The sequence below is a fragment of the Leucopleurus acutus genome, assembly GCF_964270905.1.
Source record: "Leucopleurus acutus genome assembly, chromosome: 1".
Taxonomy (NCBI): domain Eukaryota; kingdom Metazoa; phylum Chordata; class Mammalia; order Artiodactyla; family Delphinidae; genus Leucopleurus; species Leucopleurus acutus.
In genome coordinates this window covers 193,154,990-193,182,788 of record NC_139142.1, presented here as the reverse complement: position 1 = coordinate 193,182,788, position 27,799 = coordinate 193,154,990, and the positions used below count along the sequence as shown (strand labels likewise).

Genomic DNA, 27,799 nt, shown 5'->3' with positions numbered 1-27,799 from the left:
TGGGCATCAGTGGAAAGAGAAAAACAAAAAATTTTCTGAAACAATTAGTCGTCCATATCAGGGGTTGGCAACTACAGTTCACAGGCCAGATACAACAAGTCTCCTGCTTTTGTAAATAAAACTTTATGGGGACACAACCGTGCTTATCCATTTACAACTTGTCTTTGGCTGCTTTTGTGGTACAATGACAAAGTTAAGTATTACAACAGGGACCACACAACCTGAGAAACCTAAAGTATTTACTATCCTATCCTTTACAGAAAGTGTGCTGACCCTTGATTGATATTTTTTAAAAATTAGAATGAATTCCTACCTTCTACCATAATAAAAATCAAGTCCAAATACATAAAGAATGTAAATGCGAAAGGCAAAACTTTAAGACTCATAGAAGAAATTATAGAAAAATATTCCTATGATTATGGGGTAAGGAGGGATTTGTTTAAAATGATACAAAAAGCACCAATTATAAAGGATGTTTTTTAAAATAATAAATTAAAATTAACTTTGGCTCCTCAAAGACACTATAAAAACAACCTACAACCAGAGGTAAGATATTTAATCACATTAAGCCACAAAAGGATTAATATATACAATATATAATCAAATCCTACAAATCAATAATACTAGCAACCTAAAAGACAGAAATACAAAGAAAACAAAATAGTCATTTCGCCATGCAGTAGAAACATGATGCTCGATTAACATAAAAATAAAAAGTTTATCTCAGTAGGCAGAGAAATGAAAACTGAAACCACAATGAGATGCCATTTCACATTTTCCATATAAACCAAAATTAAAGAATTAGACAATACCAAGAGCCAAGGATGTGGCAGAACACTGGAACTCTTGTACAAACTGGTACAGCCACTTCAAGAAACAATTTGGCACTACAGATAAAGTAGAGCATGGGTATGGTCTATGACCCAGCAATTCCATTCCTTAGAGGAATTCTTGCACACATGTACCACGAGATGTGGCTAAGAATGCTTATTGAAGCACTGTTTTGATAGAAAAAGAAAAAACTGAAAACAACATAAATGTTCACTGACCATAGAATTGATAAATTATCATATATTCATATAGTAGCATAGTACACAACATTGAAATTGAATGAATGGAGTTACACACATCCATAAGAATGAACATCAAAAACTTTATATGATGCAAAATAAGTACAAATTGCATTCATAAAGTATTTCAGAAATCAAAACTAAAAATGTTATTGTTTAGAGATACATATGCATATAGTAAAACTATGAAAAGCAGCAAAGAAAGGATATTTAAAAGATTTTTAAAACCGTCTAAAAAAAAGAGTTCTTTCATTGGTAGGCAGTAGCAGGAAGATGCATTTGGGGAGAAACCCACAGAAGGCTTCAAACATTTATTTTAGAAACTGAATGGTATTTACATAAATCTTATCATTATTACTACTATTATTATTAACCCTGTTAATATACATTATATACGTTCATTTGTATGCAAGATATATTTCATAATAAAAAAAGGAAGAAAGGTAGGAAGGGAGGGAAAGAAGGAAGGAGGCAGTGAGGAAGTCAGCCAGTCTAACAGCCTTGTTTAAAGGCTAAAAGAGGCCTCCGGTTCAATGGATATTGACTTTACTGAAGCATTCTTAAGATAGGAAAATTTAGATATAGGACTTATTATAGGGCCCATAATGCAACTAAGTTCTATATTAAATATATTTTGAGTGCATAAATAAAGGAATAAAGTGAACGTGTGAACATATGCAAGCATGCTTTATGGAGGGGTGCGCTAGTAACCTGAATGAGCAGTTTCTTACACCTAGTTTAAAAATCTACTTGAAGTCTTTTATCTTAAATGTCTTAGACCTCTCCATCTGGCTCTAGGCACCTGGTAAAATTCTCTGGTAGTTAACAGTATCTCATAAAAACAGTTTCCAAGAGACTAGATTATTTTTATTTCTTAATAGTATATAACCTTGGAATCAGCTGGTAAAACCACATTTTATTCCTATTTTGTAGAAGAGTCAGAAGGCATATAAGAGAGGAAGGATGAGCAACAGAGGGGAGGATTTTTCATCCTCTTCATTTTCCCTAAATCTCTTGGACAGGAGATGATGCTTGGTTCAAAGACAAGAAACTTGTAAAATAAGCTTAATTGTGTAAGTAGATATACGAAAATGGACCTATGAAACTTCCAAATTTAGCCAAAAATTAAGGGTCATTCAAAAATAACTGTTGATACAAATTAATGATACAATGTGAATACAAAGTGATTTACATTTAAAAAGCAGAATTAAAAAAATGAGAATACATAAATAGGTGTCAAAAATGTTCTCAAACCTTGAGAAATTATTTTGGATAAATAAAAAAGGGGAAAAAAGACAGCAGATGTAGTTTACTTACTCTGTTGATCAGAAGATAGAGCATAATTATTACCTCCCTTATTTCTAAATAGAAATTCAGCTTTATCTGGGAGCCATATACTACTGTTGGCTCACATGGAACTCAATGTTAACCAAAATCCCCAAGTCTTTTTCACACTTATTAAGAGGTATGCTAAGCCATCTATTCACCAACCTGTACCTGAGACAATGTTTTTTGTTTAGGGAAAACAGCAATGCAGGGCTTTAAGTTTATCCCCATCAAAATTTATCTTGCTAATTTCGGCCAACTGTTTTTATTGTTAGAATATTTTTGGATCTCAATTCTGTAACTGTAATACATTTACTAATGCTATTAGCTTTGTTTCATCTACAGATTTGCTGAGCATATCTATGTTTAACTGGGGCATGAAAGAGGACAACCAAGGATGACAATTAAAGCACATTACTTTTAAAGATCAGATTCTTCATGTGGAATGCGTAAGGTACACTGAAGTCCAACAGATTCTTGAATGTCATCTCTAAATAAAAACACATCTTCTTTTTCTAAACATCTTCATAATATTTTTAGCTTATTATAGTAATCAAGAAGGTGTTTAATATTTATTTAGTTGCTAAAAATAGGGTTAAAAAAAAGTACTCATTAATTGTATGGAAAGGGCTACTGGGTAATGAATGCAGACAGAAGACACAGGGCCACTGTAGTTATGGACCCATAAGGTCTTTAGTCACAGCACTCACTGATACACCTACAACTCAGCACACTTTGATCCTGAACCAACGCTGAAAAGAGAAACTCTATCTGAAAAGATATAGCATACGCAGCAGTCAGAGTGCTAACATGGTCCCCAAGATTCCCACTCCCTTTTGCACACATTCTTTATAATCCCCTGCGCCTTGTGTATGGACAGGTCTGTGAATACATCAGATTTTATTCCTATGATTAAGTTATTTTACATGACAAAGACATAGGAATTTTGTGGATGCAATTTTGACTGAGTCAAAAGGGAGATTATCCTGGATGGGCCTGACTTTAATCTGGCACGAGTTATCCAAAAGGGACTGAGATTTGAAGTAAAAGAGATTCTCCTGCTGGCTTTGGAGAACTAAGCCTTTATGTTGTGAGAGACCTACTTGGCTAGGACCTGAGACAGCTCCTCTAAGAGCTGAGCGTGATCTCTGGCTGACAGCCAGTGAGAAAACAGGTATTTCAGTCCTACAACCACATGGAAGTAAATTCTGCTAATGACTTGGAAGAAGCTTGGAAGAAGACCCCACACTCCAGATAAGAACACAGTCCTAGCTGACACCTTGAGACCTGGTGAGACCCTGAGGAACCAGGGTCCTAACTGAGCAGAGGACCCAGTTAGGCTATGCCTAGACTTTTAACCTACAGAATCTATGAGATAATAAATTTTTGCTGTTATGGACTATTGACTTTGTGTAACGTGTTATGCAGAAATACAAAATTAATACAGTGCATAGGAAATAAGACAGTCTTTCTGGTCCTGCCATCAAACAAAGTACCTGATGACTTGATGCACAAAGCTGAACTGAGATATATTGAAAGCTGTAAGGGATCCTGAGAGAAAAACAAAACTATCAATACTAAAATTATCTACTGGAAGCAGTATTGTGTTGGTTTGCTCTCCGTAAAAGAGCTATTTGCAGAGAGAGACAGAGAGAAAGACACAGAGAGAGGGTCAGAGAGAGACTGGAGGAGCAGGGAAGAGAATGAATATGAATAATTTACGTAACTGGAGAGGCTGATGAAAATAGTGTCCACGAAGAGCAGGGAGTCCAACCCATAGAACACTTGATGTCATTATAAAAGCTACAGCAAGAATTTCCAGGAAGTAACAGACTCAGCAGGACTAGACCTGAGACTTTCTATGTTTATTTCAAGGACTGAGTATTAAAGTATTGAGCCTCCGAATCAGCTAACTCTCTTGAAAAAGTAGATTTAGAATTTATCTAGTAGTTGAATATTTTTAAAAGAGGATAAAGTTAATTTGCAAACAGTTTTAGAAATAACCAGTAACCAGTAACCAGAAATAATCAAATACATAACTCCAATATGCTTTCAAATGCATTTTTAGTCTCCAAACAATCACATTCTCAACTTTTCTCTAACAAGAATACCAAGGTATTCTGAAACTGGATCTTTAAAATCTGTTTCCCTTTCCATTACACTTCTTGACCTTCTTTGTTTTCTTGTATACACTGTAACATGATGATATCAATGCAATGAGTATTGTAAGTAGAATTTATTTTTTCACTTCTGAATTATTTATTATTTTATAATTTAGCGAACTCCTATGAACTTATTCTTTTATGAGCTTTTCAGAACTTTCTGATTCAGTAACTATGCTAAACTATGTAAAGAAAACTTCAACCAGCCATTTTTTAAAATAGGCAAAACAGAATTCTTCAATAACAATACAATCTTAAACTAAAGGTTATGTTCTTGTCATATGATAAGAAGCTTATCTCCAGATCTGCTACATCATACAGTGTTTTTGTAAATCCGTTTTTAGAATTTATACAGGCTCAGATGGTTTTGTAATCAATTTTTCCTGTTTCACCACGAACAAAAGCACTTTTATCAAGGCACTTTTGTGAATGTTTCAACGGAAAAAAGAAATAACCAACACGTATAGGCAGTCTTGGTTTTCTTAAAGAGTATTTTATAAATACTACAAAGAAAGATCCAAAGCCCAAAGTACAGGTGGTAGCATTTTAAAAGCTCTATGTTCCTTAGTCCTTAGCCACAGAAGTTCTTTTTAATGATCCATAAGTGAACGGCACACAATAGTCAAAGCTCTTGAATTCATACATACATTAACCTTCCGTTGGAAAAAGCAAGCTAAATGATAATTAAGTTAGCTTAAGACAACAATTTGGAAATATCAAGAATAGAACCTTTTTTATGGTTTCTAAAATTGTATCACAGACCTATTGGTTTTATGATTACTAAACTTGCAAACAGCAGTGGACAATATTCAGTTCACTGACTTTTTCCCAAGGCAAATTTTATAATTTTCTTCCAAAAGGATAGCTTTTTTTTCAGATAGTTATCCCATCAACAAATCAGAACCACTTTACACATTTTTAACTGCAGAACATGCCAGAAACTATGAAACCATTATACACACACACACACACACACACACACACACACAATGGTTTCATCAAGGCTCATACACTTATAGAGCATCATTCATTGGAAAAATTTATCACATCTTATATCTTCTCCACAGTAGGCTTGTGAAAATTAATTTGCTTTCTATAATTATATTCTTCCTGTGTCAAAGAAGATTCTAAGTGACATTATCCATAATTATGAACTTCCTTCCAATCTCCTTAAAGTTGAAGGTAGAATCACAGATTCAGGATTTCCCTTGAAAAAGGTTCCATGACAGGGACTTAGTAAGTACATTTTTTAAACTTATAGGCTTTTTTAAAAAAAGAATTTTGTCACAATCTTGGAGATTGTCAAAGTTGTCACAAACCAAGATTGAGAATCACAGTCTTATACCCACCCACCCCACACACACATTTGCGTACACAATGGAACTAGAAGTCAGTTTCAGTTGAAGAATGGGTCATATTCCAGAAATAGATCAACAGTTTCTAGGTGACTATTTATGGGTTCTTTTAATCCTTTCTGCCTCTTCTCTGAACACTCTACCTTATGTGCTTAATAAAAAAGTAATCATCAAATCCCATGATCCTATGACTCACTCACAGGATTCACTGACAGAAGCCACGGCCTGAGCTGAGTCCACCCTTGAAGACCTGACCTAGGATGGGGCTCGTCAGCGTGTCCCTGGGACAGGCTGTTTGGCTAACAACTACCCTGATTCCCTCCTTGGGCTCCTCCTTTACTTGTCCTTCAGTTAAACTGGTATTTCTCTTGAATATCATGGTAGACAAAGATGCTTTTAAAGACATTTCTATATTTATATCCACAAGCAATTGCAGAATTAGTAGCTGAAAGATGAAAGACCAGTTTAGGAATAAGAATTCTAAAGCAATGACTGAGACAGGTAATGTCCAAGAAGCCATGAAATATGGAATGTTATTTCAAAGTTTACTGAGAACTAAACTCCACTTTCCTCTCTTGCTGTCTTTCTTGTGAATTGATGATTTTTTGTAGTGGTATGCTTTGACTCTCTTTTCTTTATCATTTGTTTATCTGTTTTAGGCCTTTGCTTTGTGATTACCATGAGGCTTTCATAATACATCTTACAGTCATAACAGTCTGTTTTAAGTTTATAACAAGTTAACTTTAACTGCGTAAAAAAAAGTTCTAGACAGTTACCAGATTCCACATTTTCTATTGTTGATGTCCCAATTTACATCATTTTATATTGTATACTGATAAACAAAACAGCTATAATTATTTTTAACGTGTTTGTCTTCTAACTCATATGCTAGAATTTAATGTGATTTATACATCACCACTGCAATATGAAACTGACTATATATTTACCTTTACCAGTAACTTTTCTACTTTCATATGTTTTCATGTTACTAATGAGTGCCCTTTCCTTTCAGCTTGAAAACTCCCTTTAGCATTTCTTGTAAGGCAGCTCTAGTGGTGATACATTTCCTCAGCTTTTGTTTGTCTGGAAAAATCTTTCTCAATTTCTAAGAGACAACTTTGCTGGGTAAAGTATTTTTGTTTGGCAGGTTCTTTTTTTCTTTGACCATTTTGAAGATATCATCCCACTCTCTCCTGGCCAGCAAGATTTCTGCTGAGAAATCTGCTGAGTCCCCTTTTATATGATGACTCATTTTTCTCTTGCTACTTTCAAAATTCTGTCTTTGATTTTTAAGAGTTTGATTATAATATGTCTCAGTGAAGATGTCTTTGGGTTGAATCTGTTTGGGCATATTTGAGCTTCATGTCCTTGGATGGCCATATTTCTCCCCAGATTTTAGATGTTTTCAGCCACTATTTCTTCAAATAAGTTTTCTGTCCCTTTTTCTCTCTTCTCCTTCTGGGACTTCCATAATGAGAATGTTGTTTTGCCTTATGGTATCCCATAATTCACATAGGCTTTCTTCATGCTTTTTCATTCTTATTCCTTTTTCTCCTATGACTGGATATTATCGAGGGGTCTGTCTTCAAGTTCACAGATTCTTTGTTCTGCAAAAATTAAGCCTAATGTTGAAGCTCTCTATTGCATTTTTCATTTAATTTGTTGTATTTATCAGCTCTTGAATTTCTGTTTAGTTCTTTTTTATGATTTCTATCCCTTTGATGAACTTCTCATTTTGTTCATGCATTTTTTTCCTGAGATCATCAAATTGTCTCTCTGTGTTCCCTTGAATCTCACTGAACTTCCTTAAAATAATTATTTTGGATTCCTTTTCAAGTAACTTGTAGATCTCTAGTTCTTTGGGGTTACTTACTGAGAAATGATTGTGTTTCTTTGGTGTTGTCATGTTTTCTTGTTTTTTGTGTTTTGATGGCTTTGCACTGATATGTACACATTTGAGTGGGCAAGTCACCTCTGCCTCAGATGCCTATGAGTGCCATCAAAACTCAGAGGAGCGTATGCATGTGACGCTGGGTATCCTGCATTCCACTGGCTGCAGCTCACCATCAGAGCAGGGAAAAAAGCATTTTGGAACCAGAAATAAAAGTCTTCTTCACACAGTGTCTCTCCAATGCCAACTACTGAAAAGCTTAATACTGTCCCAGATGGCAAAAGGGAAATGCTTACAGGGCTCAGATCCAGTATCACAAAAGCAGGGCAAAAAAGGATGGATTTGGAGTGAGGAAATAAGTTGATAACTGGTACAAGGAATATACAAAACATTTAAATCTCTTGATTTCCACCTCTGACAGAAAAGACTCAACTTGGGGATTCACCAATAAAAAACCTAAGTCTCTTTTAGCTTTAGATAAAAGGACAGTGAAATTCTAAACAACAGAAGCCCAACTCACTTCATATTTTACTAGTGAAGTGTCACATATCCATTTCTGTTTTTCCAGGCTTAATTTCTAGTCTTATAGACAGCATAACAGGGAAGTCTTAGGAAAATATATATTACCGGGACCAAACTACCCGGATATGATATGATATGATATATGATATATATGAAATGATACATAATATACACTGTAATATTTTTCATTATATTCACAGAATTACTTATTTACATGTATATATATACACACACATTTAACCTTATTAGTTACTAAAGAAATATAAATTGAAGGAACAATTAAGTACATATTTTTTACCCATCAAATTGACAAAAAATAACTAGCATTTAGTACTAGAAAGAGTATGGAAAAGAGTGCAGTTCGAAGCTGGTGAAAAGAGGAAATGTAGGTGCTAACTTTTTTCTCCTTTTTAGTCTTCGTATGGTTTTCATGATTAAAATAAATATTACTTTTATAATTTTGGAAGAACTTTATAAAAATAAAATGTCCAATTATGCAGTCAACAGTGGTAACACCTTATTGATAGACTGATTTTCAAATCACATTTGCTTCTCTAGACACTGACATTGGAGTAATAATACAAAAATAGCTGGAAGAGGAAGACCAATTCAAACATTCTTTTCCAAATTAGAAATAAATTTAAGTGTAACTGACCATAACACGCCCAATATTTAAGACTGTAGAAAGATGTCTTAAATCTTACTGGCGGAAACATTTCAAACAAAGATGTTTTAAAGTTTACTGGCATAAACATTTAAACAAGATTAGCTTTACAATTTATAGCTTCTCTAGAAAAGAAAATATAGCGTAATATGTGCCACCCAAACTTGGTGATAACAATACTTCTTGAATCATAACTGGTCAATCTTGAGGTTGGTCACTGATGCTGGTGCTTTCACCCCTATCTCCCACTCAATACCTCCTTGAATTTGATAAAGGAAAAGAAACCCCCCTAGTAGCTCACCTCGTCTTTTCTCTCCCACCTAAAGAAAGCTCAAACCTAGCTCTTTATTAGCAAGAGTTCAAGAAAATTAAAAGGAGTTCATGTCAGAGGCAGGCTTTCCCTTCCAATTTCCCTTCCAGTTTCTTCACTCCATAAATAGTCCACGTCCCCCCTGCACCACTGACTTGCACCTCCGCAACACACAGACAAATGTGCACTCTCAGAGGATAATCTTTCCAGTTATGAATTATAATACGTGACTGACATGTATGCTCAGACCTCATAATATTTTCCTTGAGCTCTTTTGTAGTTGTAAAACTCAAGAAGGATCAAACTTCCTTGATCTTCATGCCCACAACACATGCAAAATATGTGAAGCTAAATGTGTGAAGGAATTCAATGGAATATATTCTAATTGTGGAGTCCTGAACAAGAGACCTAAATGGGATCATATTCTGGAGGTATATTACTAGGCTTAAGGAAGATCTGCTGCTAGATTGGTATTTCGCAAGGCATATATGGAACCAAATCATATTTTCTAATACATTCTATTCTTGATTTGGTTTAAGTTGTATGTGCATTTTTAAATGCAGAACTAGATGAATCAGAAAGTAAATTCGAAAATTCTCTGAAACTACTGTGTAAGCTGCAGCTCATAAACCTCTGTGGAGTCATGGAGTCACCTCAAGAAGTTCAAAAAACTCAAGAAACCACAACAAGAAATTCTTCTAGTTTAAACTAAAAACATATCTTGATATTTATATCTTATTTATCAAATGTATATAAGACTACTGTAATGAAATGATTAGTTTATTATGTTTTATCAACTAACAGATATTAAAAGTATAATCATACTTTAAAAGATAAACACTCACTGCTCTAGGAATGCTCGGGACTCCTAGAACCTTTGCCCAAGTTGCACTATTTCTTAGCCCAACATTTATTGGAAATTAAAACTTCTAGCTTTCATTTTTCTTTCTGGGAATTAATACAGTTTTTTAAAAAAAGGAAAATAAAGACAAGAATAGGAAAGGAGAGGGCTTCCTTGGTTGCTCAGTGGTTGGGAATCGCCTGCCAATGCAGGGGACACAGGTTCAAGCCCTGGTCTGGGAAGATCCCACAGGCCATGGAGCAACTAAGCCCGTGCGCCACAACTACTGAGCCTGCACTCTAGAGCCCGCGAGCCACAACTACTGAGCCCGCGATCCACAACTACTGAAGCCCGCGCGCCTAGATCCCATACTCTGCAACAAGAGAAGCCACTGAAATGAGAAGCTCGCGCACTGCAACCAAGAGTAGTCCCCACTCGCCACAACTAGAGAAAGCCTGCGCACAGCAACAAAGACACAATGCAGCCAAACATAAAAATAAATAAAATAAATAAATTTATTTTAAAAAAAAAGAATAGGAAAGGAGAAAACGAGGAGAGCAGAGGGCAGGAAAAAGGAAAAAAAACAGAAGAGATTTAAAAATAAGCAAAGACAAGCAAATGAAAAAGACAGAAGAAGGGTGAGGGAGATAGGAAGCGAAGGCTAAAAATTGACAAATTTCCAATTATACATTTATACATACTGAAAAACTTCCTATCAAGAAAAATCTAATTTTTAATTTGGTAGTTTGATTGTGGAGGAGAATTTATATGGATTTAGCTGAATAGTATTTGTAAAGCTCTCTATTTTTATGTCAAAAAGAGAGATGCAGTTTTTAAAAGCATCATGTGTTCATTCATTCTTTCAAATCTAGATAAGTGACAAAAATACTTGGCAATGGTGAACTGAGAATAATCACTAGTCAATCTGTAGAGCCACCTACTCTGAATTCTTTACACCCTTTTTACAAAATGCATCTATCACAAATGAAAAACAATAGAAACTAAAGCACATAACTAAGTCATTGTGGCATTTACAGAGTTTTTATTTGATTCTAAAAATAACAGTAGTTGATTACAGTATTTGTGATAATAGAAGTTTCCTAATAAGAAAACCATAATTTTAATTGAACCCTTATTCATTTTTAATAGAACTGCTTGCAATAAGTAAATGAAATAAATGAAGTAAAATATAAAACAAACTAAAGTTAGACCTACAATCTAAGTATCCAAGAAGGTTTTCAGATAATAGGAAGAGTATTATGAGTAACCAGGCTATGCCTAGAATCTTCCATTCCTAAAGGAAGATGGACTACCTGGCAAGCTATGGCAGAATTAATCTAATTAATCTAAATCTTTCTTATGGATGTGATACAGTGATGAAAACAGTCACCATAGAGATACTGTATAACACAAATATGATATTGTACATGAAATTAAACTACAAGAGCAGCCATACCAATAAGATGTATGAGTAGGCCACAGCCCTTGCCTCAAGGTACTCTTGCATCAGCAACTGATCAGTCCAAATTCTTAATTAAGATGTAACCTATATTAATTTTTTTAAGTAGCTGAGCCTCAGTTCCCTCGTCTGTAAAATTGGAATAATAATAGGTATTTTCTAGGACTGTTTTTTTTTTTGCAGTACGCGGGCCTCTCACTGTTGTGGCCTCTCCCGTTGCGGAGCACAGGCTCTGGACGCGCAGGCTCAGTGGCCATGGCTCACGGGCCCAGCCACTCCACGGCATGTGGGATCTCCCCAGACCAGGGCACGAACCTGTGTCCCCTGCATCGGCAGGCAGACTCTCAACCACTGCGCCACCAGGGAAGCTCTCTAGGACTACTCTGAGGATTAAATTCAATATATACATACACACACACAGACACACAAACATATACACACATATATATGTATACACACACATATATATGACACAGTAATAGGGCAGGCATCTGATGAAAGTAGCTATTGTAATTAAGAGTAATCAAGTCATTTTAATACAGCATTATAGGTATTAAAATTAAAATATGAACAATGTACTAGAGCGGCACATAAGGGAGAACTTGCTCTGCTTGAATTGGGGAAAAGGCTGCCAAGGGGTCACAGAAGATCAAAACCTAGGACTCCAAGAATATGCAGGAACTTTGAGGTGGCCAAAGTGAGAAACAGTATGTTATTCCAAAGGAAGAGCATGTGCAAATATATGCGTGGAGACATGAAACACCGCTGTAGAATCATGGAAGGCAAGTAACCAGGTATTGTAAAATGAGAAGAAATTTAGATTTAGAAAGCCATGTATATAAGGTGGCTTTTATCACAGAGATTAAGAAGAGTCACTGAAGAATATTAGGCAGTCAACTGCAAATACTTGTTGAGCACCTTTATTACAGACATTGTTATGGCACTTGAGATACAATGATGAACATAACTGATGTGGTTTCCGCCCTTCTGGAGCTTACAGTCTAGCACAGAAGACAGACATAAATAATTATAAGTAATTTCAAGCATATAAAGTGCTATGGAAAACAGCTAATATTTATAGAGAATGTACATGCAAAGCATTCTGCATACATCAGAGAATAATTCCCAGTTAAAGAAGCTGGAGGCATAGAAAGGTTAACAAACTCAGGCAATCTCAATCCAAAGTCAGCATTTTTAACTGCTATGTGACACAATATCAAAAAAAAAAAAAATACAGGACAACATAATCACATCAATTTTTTTAAAAATCACATTGGCAGCAGCACAGACAATGAATTGAAGAATAAGACTGAAGACAGGAGGAGAGTACTACGAAAGTCCAAGCAAGAAACAACTAAGACTAGAACTAAGTCAGTTGTAGTAACAATGAGAGAAGAGGAGGACCTTCAAGAGTAAGACATGGAGATCACCTTCCTCCCCACAAATATATCAAAAATACATCTACATGTGGAACACCTCCTACAGAACACCTACTGAACGCTGGCAGAAGACCTCAGACTTCCCAAAGCCGTGTGGCTGACAGGATCTTGGTGCTCCAGCTGGGTGTCAGGCCTGAGCCTCTGAGGTGGGAGAGCCGAGTTCAGGACACTGGTCCACCAGAGACCTCCTGGCCCCACGTAATATCAATCAGCGAGAGCTCTCCCAGAGACCTCCATCTCAACACTCAATGACCACTTGCTGGTCCACTCAACGACCAGCAAGCTCCAGTGTTAGACGCCCCATGCCAAACAACTAACTAGCAAGACAGGAACACAACCCCACCCATTAGCTGAGAGGCTGACTAAAATCGTAATAAGTTCACAGACACCACAAAACACACCACCGGACACAGTCCTGCCCACCAGAAAGACAAGATACAGCCTCATTCACCAGAACACAGGCACCAGTCCCCTCCACCAGGAAGTCTACACAACCCACTGAACCAACCTTACCCACTGGAGGCAGACACCAAAAATAACAGGAACTACGAACCTGCAGCCTGCGAAAAGGAGACCCCAAACACAGTAAGTTAAGCAAAATGAGAAGACAGAGAAATACACAGCAGATGAAGAAGCAAAGTAAAAACCACCAGACCAAACTAATGAAGAGGAAATAGGCAGTCTACCTAAAAAAGAATTCAGAGTAATGATAGTAAAGATGATCCAAAATCTTGGAAACAGAATGGAGAAAATACAAGAAACGTTTAACGAGGACCTAAAAGAACTAAAATGCAAACAAACAATGATGAACAGCACAATAAATGAAATGAAAAATTCTCTAGAAGGACTCAATAGCAGAATAACTGAGACAGAAGAATGGATAGGTGACCTGGAACATAAAATAGTGGAAATAACTACCACAGAGCAGAATAAAGAAAAAAGAATGAAAACAATTGAGGACAGTCTCAGAGATCTCTGGGACAACATTAAATGCACCAACATTCGAATTGTAGGGGTTCCAGAAGAAGAAGAGAAAAAGAAAGGGACTGAGAAAATATTTGCAGACATTATAGTTGAAAACTCCCCTAACATGGGAAAAGAAATAGTCAATCAAGTCCAGGAAGCACAGAGAGTCCCATACAGGATAAATCTAAGAAGAAACATGCCAAGACACATATTAATCAAACTATCAAAAATTAAATACAAAGTAAAAATATTAAAAGCAGCAAGGGAAAGACAACAAATAACATACGAGGGAATCCCCATAACGTTAAGAACTGATCTTTCAGCAGAAACTCTGCAAGCCAGAAGGGAGTGGCAGGACATATATAAAGTGATAAAAGGGAAAAACCTACAACCAAGATTACTCTACCCAGCAAGGATCTCATTCAGATTTGACAGAGAAATTAAAACCTTTGTTGCAGTGGTAAATGGGAGTGTTTCCTTAACTTCTCTTTCAGATTTTTCATCGTTAGTGTTAAAGTAAATAAATAAATGAATGAAAACAATTTGAAATTTAGCAATATCATATGAATATCAGAAAATTAATAAATAAAGAATAAGGACTTTGTAGAAAAAAAAGAAGAATGAGGAAGAAAACAAATTGATGAGATACTGAGGTAGAACTGACAAGAACTCACAAGTGACTGGTTGTGGGAGTGAGGAAAAGGGAAAAAGCTCAACACATTGCCACCAGAGAGACCTGGCTATCAAGCTTTTTTTATTTTTTTTTAATTTTTATTGGAGTATAGTTGATTTACAGTCTTGTGTTAGTTTCAGGTGTACAGCAAAGTGAATCAGTTATACATATACATACATCCACTTTTTTTTTTTTTTTAAGATTCTTTTCCCATATAGGCCATTACAGAGTATTGAGTAGAGCTCCCCAAGCACTTTTGTAATTCAAAATCTAATCAACCCTGACAGAGGAAAAAAGGTGTAGAATTTCATTTCCAGTCACCCTCATTCAACAACATATGTATCACTGTTGCAGGGGTAACAAAACATTGTATAGCTGTCAACCAAATATTGAATCTGTTTAAAGAAAGCTTTGTGAAGTCTTTCACATTAAAAAAAAAACAGATTCTGGGATCTCTATTTCAACAAAGGAATAAAATACTAAATTGACTTTTAATTTTACACATGCATGGTATTCATTTAGTCCAATTTAGTCCAAAGACGATCTTGACTGAACAGAAAAAAAAAAAAATGATGTTTACTGAATTTGCAATTCATTAATTAAAAACAAAAATTAAATTGTTGTTGACCAGCTTACCACATAATAGGATTAAATTTCAGACCAATCTTAAGAAGAAAATTTTCAGGCGTAACTTCAATATGCCATTTATTAATAAACGGCACTAACTAAACAGACACACTGGCCTTGATACATACTTAAGGCTGCAGAATCCTATACAGTTCTATGTGCTTTAGTGTATAAATGACTTCTAATTTACATTTGAAATTTCAACACGAAATTCAGAGGATAAAATACGGTATATTCCATTATTTGACATTTTGGTCAAATTTGTTAAAAAATGAAATCAAAATCAAAATCCTAAAAGTGTCTTTTCTATTCAAACTAATAAGTGAAATAATACATGAAAATTTTTACCTGTAATGCAGTCACTATAGTTAGAAATACATATCAAACTTAATATGTGAAATTTTATTTTAAACAGATTGCCATTTAAACTAATGGGATCACGGCCCTTCTGTCATCCACCAATTCTAATGACACTAGGCTAAAGGTTCAGTGGAGTCTGAGGCTGAAATTATCAGGAGAGAAGATGGAGAGGAGAAGTGGGATACAGAAATCTGTCAGTAGAATCATCAAAGTAAGGGAGAGAAAGCATAGAAACCAGGAAGTGGAGTGAAGGTCAGAATCATGCAGGAGCTGAGGAACACACCAGATTGGACCTCTCAAATTTTTGATCTTGGAACCCCTTTACACTCCTGAAAATTATTGAGAATATCAAAGAGCTTTTATTTATGTTGGTTATATCCATTGATATTTACCATCTTAAATATTAAATGGAGAAACTTCCAAAATATTTATTAATTCATTTAAAAATAGCGATAAGCTCATTACATGTTAACATAGTGTATTTATGAAAAATAACAATATTTCCCAAAAATAAAAAACTTAGCGAGAAGAGTATCATTGTTTTACATTTCTGCAAATCTCCTTAAAGTCTGGCTTATTAGAAGACAACTAGATTTTCATATTCCTTTCTGCATTCAACCTGTTTCTATATCAAATTTTATGAAGCCTCTGTACACCCATGAGAATAGAGAGTTCAAAAGGCAAATAGTCTCTGAATTATTATGAAAATTATTATGAAAAGGTTTAACTTCACAGACTTCCTTAATAGGGTCTTGAGGACCCCCAGGGGTCCTCACTTGAAGGGTTCCAGGACCACACTTTGAAAATGATGATATTACACAAACATACTTTAAAAGGTGGCAAATGAAGGTGATCTGCAGACCAGCATAAAAACAAAACCCATAAACAAAGTGGTTTAGCTTCTAAGTCTATGAAATCTGGGCTTCAACAGAATTAGAATCATGATGGAGCCAAGCCTGTAGCGACAATTAACCATTATCCTATTTCTGAATGTAAATATAGAATCAACTCTATAGGCTTTCCTGCAGGTAATCAGGGAACTGTAAAGCAGGAAAAATTGCTTTTGCATGTATAAAACAGATTGTGCTGACAAGTCAATAGTAAAATCTACTGAATAATTACATAATCGAGATTAGGTCATGGCTCTACTTCATTCCAATAATTATGGTAAGATGTTAGAAAGCATTGCTTAGGGACAGCTCTCTTTCCTGAAGAGCTGTAAAAATAAGTAGATATCTACATATTTAGAACAGTATAAAAAATATTCCTTCTGGAGACAGCATGAACCAAAAGCCTTTTAGAATCTCCTCCAGACTTAAGAGTCCTTGAGTATTTTTACCCCACTGAAATGGTCTCTGACACATCTGACATTTCCCCCTTTACACACTTTTCTACTTCACGTACAATAATTGCTGTAAACCTCTCCATTTACAGTTCTTCTTTGTTTTTCCCCTTAATCCTTCTGTTTTCAGTGTTTTGGTTCCAATTCCAGCCCACACACTTACTCCTGCTTCATTCACTGTTCCCTATACTTCTCCATACACCTATGTCAGTTTACATTTTGAAATACAAAAATATAATTAAATGTTATACATTCTTGTGCATTATAAAGACAATAGCAACTCAAACTATGAATAAGCAGAAAGAGGGGAAAAATACAATGACTTCAAGTGAAAAAGAAAAATTTAAATAGACACTTGCACATTACTTTGCCGGCAAAAGCATTTATTTCAATACTTTATGTTCTCCTTGTATCACCAACCACCCACTTGTTCTCTCTCAATCTATAAACCCTGGGGAGACAAAAACAACGATAACTCGAAATGTGTCCTGGGTGAATAGACATAAATGACTTGGTAAAGATACCCCAAAAATAAGAAGGTGGTAAATAAGGCTTTTTCTCTTAGGGAAAAAAAAAATCAAGGAATAGAGTTTAACTCTTGTATAATACAGTCAGTTAAAGCTTTCTAAATCAGCCAAGGGCTGTAGCTAAGCAACATGATTCTTCACTGTGCTCAAAAGGGGGCTGCCAAGCATCAGTAGCCTCATTTCTCACTGAAAGCTTTGACAAGCTTCCACCATATTTTATATAATTGTAGCAGAGGGAGTGCCAGATTAGATCTGATTTGCTGTCATAATGGGATTTTTTTCGCACATAAGCTAATGATGCAAAGCTATATTTAACCCCTAAAAAAGTCACCCTCAGGCACTCACTGTATATTCTGATTGCCTCTCATATCTAGAATTGGACAAGTAGCAATTTTTCTGCTACTGAAAATGACAAAAGCAATGGTTTAATAGGTAGAGTTTATTTTTCCCTGATTGCCTCCATTACAAATTTAGCTACATACTCCAAATCTGTTCACTAACTTCGTATTTCATCAGATGTTCTCTCACCGCATTGAAAAGATCAAGAAATCTAGTACTTTGAGTTCATATCCATTGTTGTATGTAAGTCAAACTCCTTGCCCCAGCCTACCCCAGCCTAGCTGCATATGCTGCATATGCCCACCTTTAAGCTCAGTCCCATTCCAACCCCTGATCATAGAGAAGTTCGGGAGTATTTTAGGTGTTTATCTTCAGCAATAGTTAAGAGTTTAAAATGTATTTATATATTATCATAAACACAGTAGATTCCCTCGGCATCCCTGTACCCAGTGAGTTGCAATCCTCCATATTCACCTTAGTTGTATTCCTACATTCTGATTTGTATTCTAACTCCCTGCAAGGAATAGGTCCCTTTCCTTAACACCTGCCCTCTTAACTGATGCCCAGACAATGTGTACAGCCCTCAACAACTTCTATCTAAGGGGATGGATCTTATCCCTTGGGTTCAGTTTCAAACTGGACATTTCTACCATCCCAAATCACTGCCATACATTGAAACAAGAGTACCACCACTGGCAAGAAACTTCTGCTGCTGCCGCTCACACACCTGTAAGATGGAAGCCCTTGTATATTGATCCTAATCCAAATTTCTATGTGAACTTGCCATACCCTCTTGGAAATTTGTTTCGGCCACCTGAGAGCTAGATCAGTTCTTCCTGACTGGTATACTCCTAACCAATTAGTTACGTAAGATTCCAGCATGCCTCTTGGCTGAACTCACAAGACTAACGGTATCAGCCCATGGGCCATTACCAGTCAGTGATTCTCTCTCCAAACACCGTACGTCACCCATAGTACCTTCCTATAGTTTAAATTCCTGAAATACCATTTACTAGATTTATGACCTCAGTCAAGTTACTTAAACCACTCTAAGTCTTAATTTTCTCATCTAAATAATGGGAATAACAATAATATGTAACTCACACTATAAGTACGAAATGGACACATCTTGTTTTTTATTATGAAATAATTGTTTTCTTAGAGATTGAAAAACAAACTTGTATCAAAGGGATACTTCACTTTTGGCATCTTATAGACTTTTCAGGCTTGGGCTAAAGAAAACTTAATTACTAGCAAATATTATCAAAAGTGCCTTTACCTACACTACTGGTAAGAGATCTTATGAATAAGATCTTGTAAGGGTTTTTTTAAAAAAAACATTTTATGTAGTCGATAAAGTTAATAAAGTAGAAAGCTATAAATCAGGATTTAATAGATTTTTGTCTCAAATAGATAGAGATATAGACATGAGATAGACAGATCTAGAGAAAGAGTCTATTTACCTTGAATAGACAGGATGTGCTCCCCCTTTGTACATTCTAATGCAAATACTTCAAAGGTCCCAACATTAGATCAACAAGTTCAAGAAGGTTGGTGATACAATCCAGTGACATGGAATGTATACAAAGGAGTGTTATTCAGGAGCAGATACCAAATACCATGACTTTGTCATAGTGGAAAAAATGGATTTATCTTCTACTCTAAGGTATCTGATTCCTTCATAAGCAAAAGAAGCAAATTAGAGAAAAAAATAATAATACTCCCCTATATTGCCTCCTTTCTGGCTCACATCATCCCAGATTCGCAACCTAAAGTCAACTAAACATGTTTTGGCTTTTCCTTCTCACTTCCGTCAGAATGTGTTAGTCGTCCATAACCATCACCAAAGTGCTTAATGAGTAAGTGGAAATCAAATCCTATAAGCTAGCTTGAATGAAGGCGCCAATGATGAATAGCAGTTTGCTTTATCATTACCATAGAGCAAAATAAGAAAATCTCAAGTTTTGCAGGCACAATCACATGCAATGTGAGAATTCAAGGTATTGCCAATGCAAGGATAGTCAAAGCATTGCCTTTGGATGGAAACACCTTTCAGTTTTTCCCTTTACAGTTTGCTAGAAGTATAAAATCTTAGGGTTGCAAAGATACTTAAGAGGCACCTACTCCAACCATATAGCCAATGTTGCATGAAGTTTTTTAAGCCTTGCAAAAGGCCCTCTCTTTCTCCCTTTCCCCCAACCACAAGATGGCAATAGCCACTGGTGAACCCTTGCTCTGTTCCTGGAAACATCTTTCTCTGAACAAGAGAGCCAGCTCTGAACAAGAATTTGAAAAAGGACAGATACATGTATATGTATAACTGAATCACTTTGCTGTACACCTGAAACTAACACAACACTGTTTATCAACTATACTCCAATATAAAATTAAAAGTTAAAAAAAATGAAATTAAAAAAAGAGTCAGCTTTCCCTTAACTGACTTACTAGGCACCCCAGTACAGTTATTTTGGAATACTATTTCCTAACTCTAGTTTTGGAGCAAGTCCAGAATATCTAGTCCAAATAACTTTCAGGAGCACAATGAAAACTCTGAAAATATCATCAGTTTCCCATTAATTTTAGAAAGGACTATGTAACAAAATCAAACAAGTTAGGTCTTGACAAGTTCAAAAACAAATGGGGAGTCATACAGTAGTGGTATGGTCTCTTTTGGTTAAACCTAGTAAAACGACACTTGACTGAAACAGAAGATATTTAGCCTAAAAGAAAGACTTAGAAGCAGGCTGACAGCAGTCTTCAAATATCTGAGTGGCTGCTGTGAAGAAAAAAAAAAAAAGTTTAACTTTATTTTGAGCAATTCCAGTGGGAGAAATCAAAAGCAGTAACTCTATATTATTATAAGGAGGCCATCTACCCAAAGAGCAGGTTGCCTCCATTAATTCAATATATGTACCAGGCACTGTGCTAGGCACCAATGAACACCTGATCACTGCTCTACATCTTAGCAGAAGAGTGCGATTTCACATTAATCACATTTTGTATTGATAATGAGAGAAAACAGAAGTTTTACTACAAACACAGTGGAAATTTAAATGTCTAAAAGATTACCAGTATTTACTTTTCCCCATTTACTGGAAGATTTTTTCACAGTTTTCAATGTAAAATAACTGTGAAAAAATCTTGCAGGTTTATCATTACTTATTTTCAACTGAGTTAACACAGTAGATCATAAGAATGATTACATAAGCCAAAATTCATTTCAAGTTTGTCCTTAAATGTCCCTTAGTGAATTTAAAGGCAATGTTACTGATTCACCCATATAAGGAAATTCAGGCATTTCAAAGGTTTCAATAATTTGTGTGGTTTGACTACACTATAAGCTAGGCCATATTCAAGAGCCCAGCTTGTCCACTAATTGTCCAGGGTCCAATGGTTCCATGTGGTTACTATATATTTCAAATCAGGTTAATGGGGCTAAGGACCTGAATTCTTAATTTTGTTTAATTTTAATTGATTTTCATTTCAGTAGCCATATGTAGCTTGTGGTTCTCATACTGAACAGCACAGTTCTGGAGATAGGTGAACGATAACATATGTAATGCAGAACCTTTCTAGAGAAAAGAAGAGCAATGTTGACATTTCAGCCACAAGATGAAAACGAATATATAACGGTTTCTAAACAATTTCACTCAAGCAGAAATTGAATTAAATAAAAGAGCTCTAGGAAAGTACTCTAAATCCTGCCACAGCCAAACGATTAAGCTATGTTCTGTATATAAGAGGGCTTTCAAAAGAGAATGATTAATTCCTTCTGCTTTCTTTAGATTTTTGCATTAAATTTCTTTTCTTGTGTACTAAATTATATCCTTTCCTATATTTTAACTTTTTAAAAAGATTTCTTTAGAGATTCATTGAGTTACATCTAATGAAGTAGTAAGGAGCTACACATAGACTCTCATTCAGTGCATTCAATAGAAAAGAAGAGATATCCAAAAATTGTCTTATCGCTATATAAAACCACTGGCTGAGCTGACAACAAAACCATTCCCGTGATTCTGGATAGAACAGTGAATCTGATAACCTCAAGAAGTGGTCTCCAAAGCAGAGGACACATGTGGGGGAAAAATACTAAAAGTTCTATTTATATTTAACTTTTTTAATAAAAAAAATAAGAAATAAATTTAGCTTTAGTAATATTTAAGGCTTGGATTGACATTAATGCCTTCACTCAATCCACATTTCATGACCATAATACTGATAAGGCACCAGAGGTAAAACTGGGAGTTTTAAGACAGAAATATTGACAGTGGTTACTTGGTTCCTATATTTGCTTTCACATTTCAATGTATTACCTTTTATATACGACCATCTACATGGATTTACAGAGTATATTATTTTAAATTGTAAAATATTTCCAACTCTTCATAATAAGATGGTGTGTGACCTGGAAAACCTTTTCCCACACAAAGATTTTCTGATTATCAGAGTGAACTACTTGCTTCTAAACTCGAAGATTAGTTATGCATTGCTGTTTACAAAAAAGGCAAATGTTCGAAATTTGCTGACCTGCTCTATGACAACTGGATGTCAGTAGTGTCTACGTAGCAGGTTTTGTTTGTTTGTTTTTTTTAATATATAAGCTCTTCCTTCAAAGTAACTGTGACACTTCAATAATCCATGTGAAAGCCTTCTAAAGTGAGCATTTTGAAAATGGATATTTGGAAATATTTTCAGTGTTCTGTGGGTTTTGTTGCCAAAAACTATAAATACTCACATAGCCATACAGTTTAAACTTGGAAATAAAATTTCCTCATCTGTTTGAAAATATTCCCCATGAAAGTCTGAGTGGATTTTTAACCTATTCTTTTAAAATATTAAGATGCCCAGCTTTCCAATTAGTAGGGACCAGCTGACTTCAGGTAATATGAAAAACTGCCAGCTGTATTTCTGAAAATAACCTTGGCAAAATTGGTAGATGGAACTGAGAAATGAACACTGTTATTTAGAAAATATAGTCAACAATTAATTTCTTCAGTTGGGATTGACATATCCTTGTGAGGCATATTTTCAACTATGACAGACACTAAAACTAAATATAAAAATAAACTGAACTTAGAGACTTCTCAATCATTGCATTACTAAGTATTAAACTAAGATTTTGTTTGTTTGTTTTTAATTTTTATTGCAGTATAGTTGCTTTACAATGTTGTGTTAGTTTCTGCTGTACAGCAAAGTGAATCAGCTATACATATACATATATCCCCTCTTTTTTTGGATTTCCTTCCCATTTAGGTCACCACAGAGCATTGAGTAGAGTTCCCTGTGCTATACAGTAGGTTCTCATTAGTTATCTATTTTATACATAGTATCAACAGTGTATATATGTCAATTCCAATCTCCCAATTCATCCCACCCCCCACCTTTCCCCCTTGGTATCCATACATTTGTTCTTTACGTCTGTGTCTCTATTTCTGCTTTGTAAATCGTCTATTTACAAAGATCGTCTATACCAATTATTTCAGATTCCACATATATGCGTTAATATACGATATTTGTTTTTCTCTTTCTGACTTACTTCACTCTGTATGACAGTCTCGAGATCCATCCACGTCTCTGCAAATGACTAAGTTTTTTTTTAAATGATGAAGCATAATCAATCATAACACTGTCACTGAAAATTTTTCAAAAACTGTAAATCAGTCAATTACATTGCTCTCATTAAAGATACATTTATTTTCATAAAATATAATCTACATTAAAACCGTATTTCATATTTATCTCAACCCAATTAAGTTTTCTGATTTATAATATACAGAATATGTAACAAAAGATGCATATACTTTATAGCATAAAAAATATACAAGTACCATTGGTGGATGCTTAAAGCATTTTTACTAATATAATAAAAAAGTTTCAAGACCACTGTCCTAATGTTTCCTACTTTAAATAGTGATTTTAAAAATTCTTCTAATGGAAACAAAGCAAAAGAAAACCTTTAAAACAGCAATATCAATTTATTTGAATGTTTTTAATGAACTATTCTGTAGGAGAAGATTTTGTGTACTCAAAGCAAACAATGATATGACATAGGTCAAGAATTATTTAAATGGATACTGAAAACATGATCAAGTCCAGGTAGCAGTGATCTGAATCAGTCATAAAAACAGCCAGAATAATCCTGCAATCCAGTTCAGGGTGTCGACTCAGATCTCAATTTACTATGCCCTTCAAAAAATACTTATTGGCCTCCTAGACTCGATAACAATCCAAACTTGTTGACAATTTATTCTCCTCACAAACTATTCCATGCCTTTCTAAAATGCTCCTGAGGCTTCTCTCATTGGTTACATACCACTTATCTGTTTCCAACATCAGACTCGCTATACTAGTTTAAGATACCTTGGAGGCTGAAGAGCCAACACACTGGAAAAAAAATTTTTAAGTGAAAAGTTTGCCTCAATTATAACTTTGAAATTTGTAACTCCCTGGGGTATTTACAAGAGAAGAATGTTAAATATTGCCAAATAAAACCCAGTAAACACGAAGAGTGTCTCTGTTTCTAGTGATGCGGATTTTCATAGACAGGCCCCTACACCCTGCAAATACGAATCGTGGAAGATACGTCCCAAAACAAGCTGGTTTACACAATGATCCTTGGGGTCTGTGACAGAAAATCTGTGACAAGGAACAAAGGCGAGCCAGTGCAGATGAAAAACACCCTGAACAAGAGCTTTTCTTTCTGTTTCCCAAGCAATAAAAACATCAGTAGAAGCCAGTTCCTAGTCTCCAATTCACCTCACTACAGGGAAGGACTGAAAGACCACTGCTGGTCCCAAGTCTGAGGATGTGGTATGGACCGGCGGCAGGTACCTAGAGTGACCAACACCAACTCCAGAACCTTAGAGAAGTTCCAGGCCAGCCCTGTGTCAATCAGACTACCCACCAAGGGCCTCAGGGGCCCAGCCTAGGACACCAAGATCTCGACTCCCAACCCTAGGACCTGGGCAAGTAAAGGGGTCGAGGGATCCAGAGTTTTCAAAACATGCATTTTGTAGATTCAGTGTTTGTTGATGTTATTTTTTGATCATTGAACCTCTTTGTACAACATTTTCAAATGAGATTCATTGAACTGTTGGTTGTCTTACAGGATATGTTTTTCTGGTTTTTTCCTATAGGAATTGAATAAATGCAATGCTCCCATATATAAAGCCAAAAGTTACACATTCACCCTGATCTTTGTTTACCAGAATAGAGGATAATATTTTATCTTGAAATAACTTAGCTTTATTTGAAAGCTTTAAAAAGACACAGCTCTCAGAAAATTGATAATCCTGATGCAATGAAAATAAATCAATCTTCCAAAAGGCCACCCAATAAGACCATCTAGTCAAATACATAGATGTGCTATATGGAAGAAAAACAACAAGATAATTAGAGGCAAGCAGCTACTGTAACAGACTGATAAAAAAATATCTCCTTGTTTCTAGACAGACTGTTTATTGAACCACCCAGGAGCACCACTGAAACAAGGCTATACAGAAATGAGCACATACAGATCAATATCCACAATATGACACCCATGCAGGAAAAATTCCACTCTGGCTAAAAGACAAAGCTTTGGAGCTATACGCCATTGGCATGGAGATAATAATCAGGCTAAAGATATTTACCAAATCAGTAACTGAAATTCATATCTTTAGAAACGCCAGAACCATCCAAAGGGAAGTGGGAACTCAGAAAAGTTCAAAACCATAAGAACAAACAGTGAAGGGAGATGAAAAGAGGATCTTGACCTCTGTGACTTGACAAGACAGAAGCACTTCATTGACATAATTGGGTCCCAATTTGGGGGCAGGGAGTGAAGGAAGTGAGGGCTGTGCAGAGGGTTGGCTACGTGGAGGTGTATGGAGATGTGGGAGTGGGGACGTGTCAGGTACTGAGGAAGAGGGGGTCATGGAAACATGGTGAGGATGTGCGATGGGCTTAGAGGGATGTGGGGGATTTGGGGGGTTTCATCGGGGGTGGGAGGATTGAGGGATATTGTGGTGGGAAGTATGGAGGGCAGGTGGAGGTGTGCGTGGAATGTAGGGGGATGTGGGGAACTGTGGAAGATTACTTGGGTAGTGGTGGGCTACGGGAGTATTTGGCAAAAATTCAAACTGAACATGTAGATTACTACATTTATATGAATATTCCCTATTTTAAATAAATCAAGCTGACTTTCCTCAGAAATTCATGGAAAGTTGAGATAGCCCAAGTACTTAAGGTCAGGAGCTTTATTGTACATTTGTTTCAGAGCATTTGGGGACCTCAGAGATAGATTACTGAAAATGAAATGAGGATGTCATCACATGTCATCTCTGAAACTACAGAAGACAAGTGACACTAACTTGAAAAGATACACGCAGCCCAATGCTCATAGCAGCATTATTTACAATTGCCAAAATATGGAAGCAACCTAAGTGTCCATCAACAGATGAATGAATAAAGAAGGTGTGGTGTATGTGTGTGTGTGTGTGTATATATACATATATATACACACACACACACACACACACACACAATGTAATACTACACAGCCATAAAAAGAATGAAATGTTGCCATTTGCAGCAACATGTTTGAACCTGGAGGGCATTATGCTAAATGTAATAAGTCAGGCAGGGAAAGACAAATACTGTGTGATATCGCTTACATATGAAATCTAAAAAATAAAACAAACTAGTGAATATAATAAAAAAGAAGCAGACTCACAGATATAGAGAAGAAACTAGTGGTTACCAGTGGAGAGAGGGAATGGGGAGGGGGCAATATAGGGGTAGAGGGGAAAATAGGGTTATTATGGGATTATATGAAATCAACTGTGTGAAACTTGAAAATTGTAAAGCACTACAGAATTTAAAGAATCTTTCATTCAATAAAAAAAATAGTTAAAAAAAAAAGACAAGTGACAGCCTTATTTCCAGAAGTATGATCTCTCTGCCTGTCCCTTACCAACCAGAGTTCCATGAAATCAAGTATGGAGAGGAACTGCAAATTGGAAAAAACACACCAAATACACACATTTCTGTTTCAGTTTCCTGTGTACAGTTTTCTCCTTTTTTTCAAAATCTCCTAGCCATACTTTCTCTATTGCTTTTCTAGCAGATGGCAGGGTGTCTGAATGAATACTATCAATGTTTCAACAAGCATCATACTCCACAAAAACGTGCATAATTTGGTTGACCCCTCTTGGGACTGGTTTCTCACTTCAGGGCTATTTTAATTTCCAGCCCATTTTGAACAATAGGGTCAGCCTTTGACTAAAGCCAAACTTCAGACATAATTTTAGTTTCAGCCTTCTCTTAGTCCCCAAATGAACAGTTATTCTGCACAAATTTCATTTTCTACTCCTCTTTCAGTTCATTTGGCAACATTCAGACCTGCATAGGAGATTTTTTTCCCAGTAAGATGCCTCTTGTTCACCTACCCACACAAATACAATATATTCAAAAGTATTATATTTCTGAGCTTCTGATTTCAGAGAACTTTATCTCTATGTTCTTACCTCTGAATTGTTAAGGTGACATTTGTGAGTTCCTGAAAACCAGCCATCACTTGAACATTGGTCAATGTCCACCTTCTGAAGGTTTATGTCAACTTTCATGACACCCCTTAAAACAGAGAAAAACAAAAAGAACAAATTAATTTGAGCCTTTACAATATCTAACTCTGTATTCTACCCTAGAAATCAGCCAAATCAGCATAAAGAATGCACTAAAATTCTTCAAATTGCCCACCCATATTCATCTAAAGTGTACCGAGTGTAGCTACAGACAGAATAGAACAGAATCATAAAGTATTAGTTTTATTAAGTCCGAGAGCAGGGACTCTGTATTGTTCACTGTTTCAGCTCCCTGGATAATGCCTGGCACACAGTAGGTGTTCAATAAATATTTGCTGATTGACTGAACTCCGGAGAGTATTA

General features: G+C 35.7%; 1 protein-coding gene across 1 annotated transcript in view; it reads right to left on the bottom strand.

Annotated features, from left to right (window-relative positions):
* The window catches only part of GPR158 (G protein-coupled receptor 158), a gene marked incomplete at both ends in the record, with an annotated part of 322,105 nt that overhangs the window by 264,213 nt on the left and 30,093 nt on the right, over window positions 1–27,799 (bottom strand). The window contains one exon of the mRNA XM_082833639.1: window positions 27,380–27,485. Coding sequence (XP_082689765.1) covers window positions 27,380–27,485 — 106 coding nt within the window. The remainder of the gene's footprint in view (window positions 1–27,379; window positions 27,486–27,799) is intronic.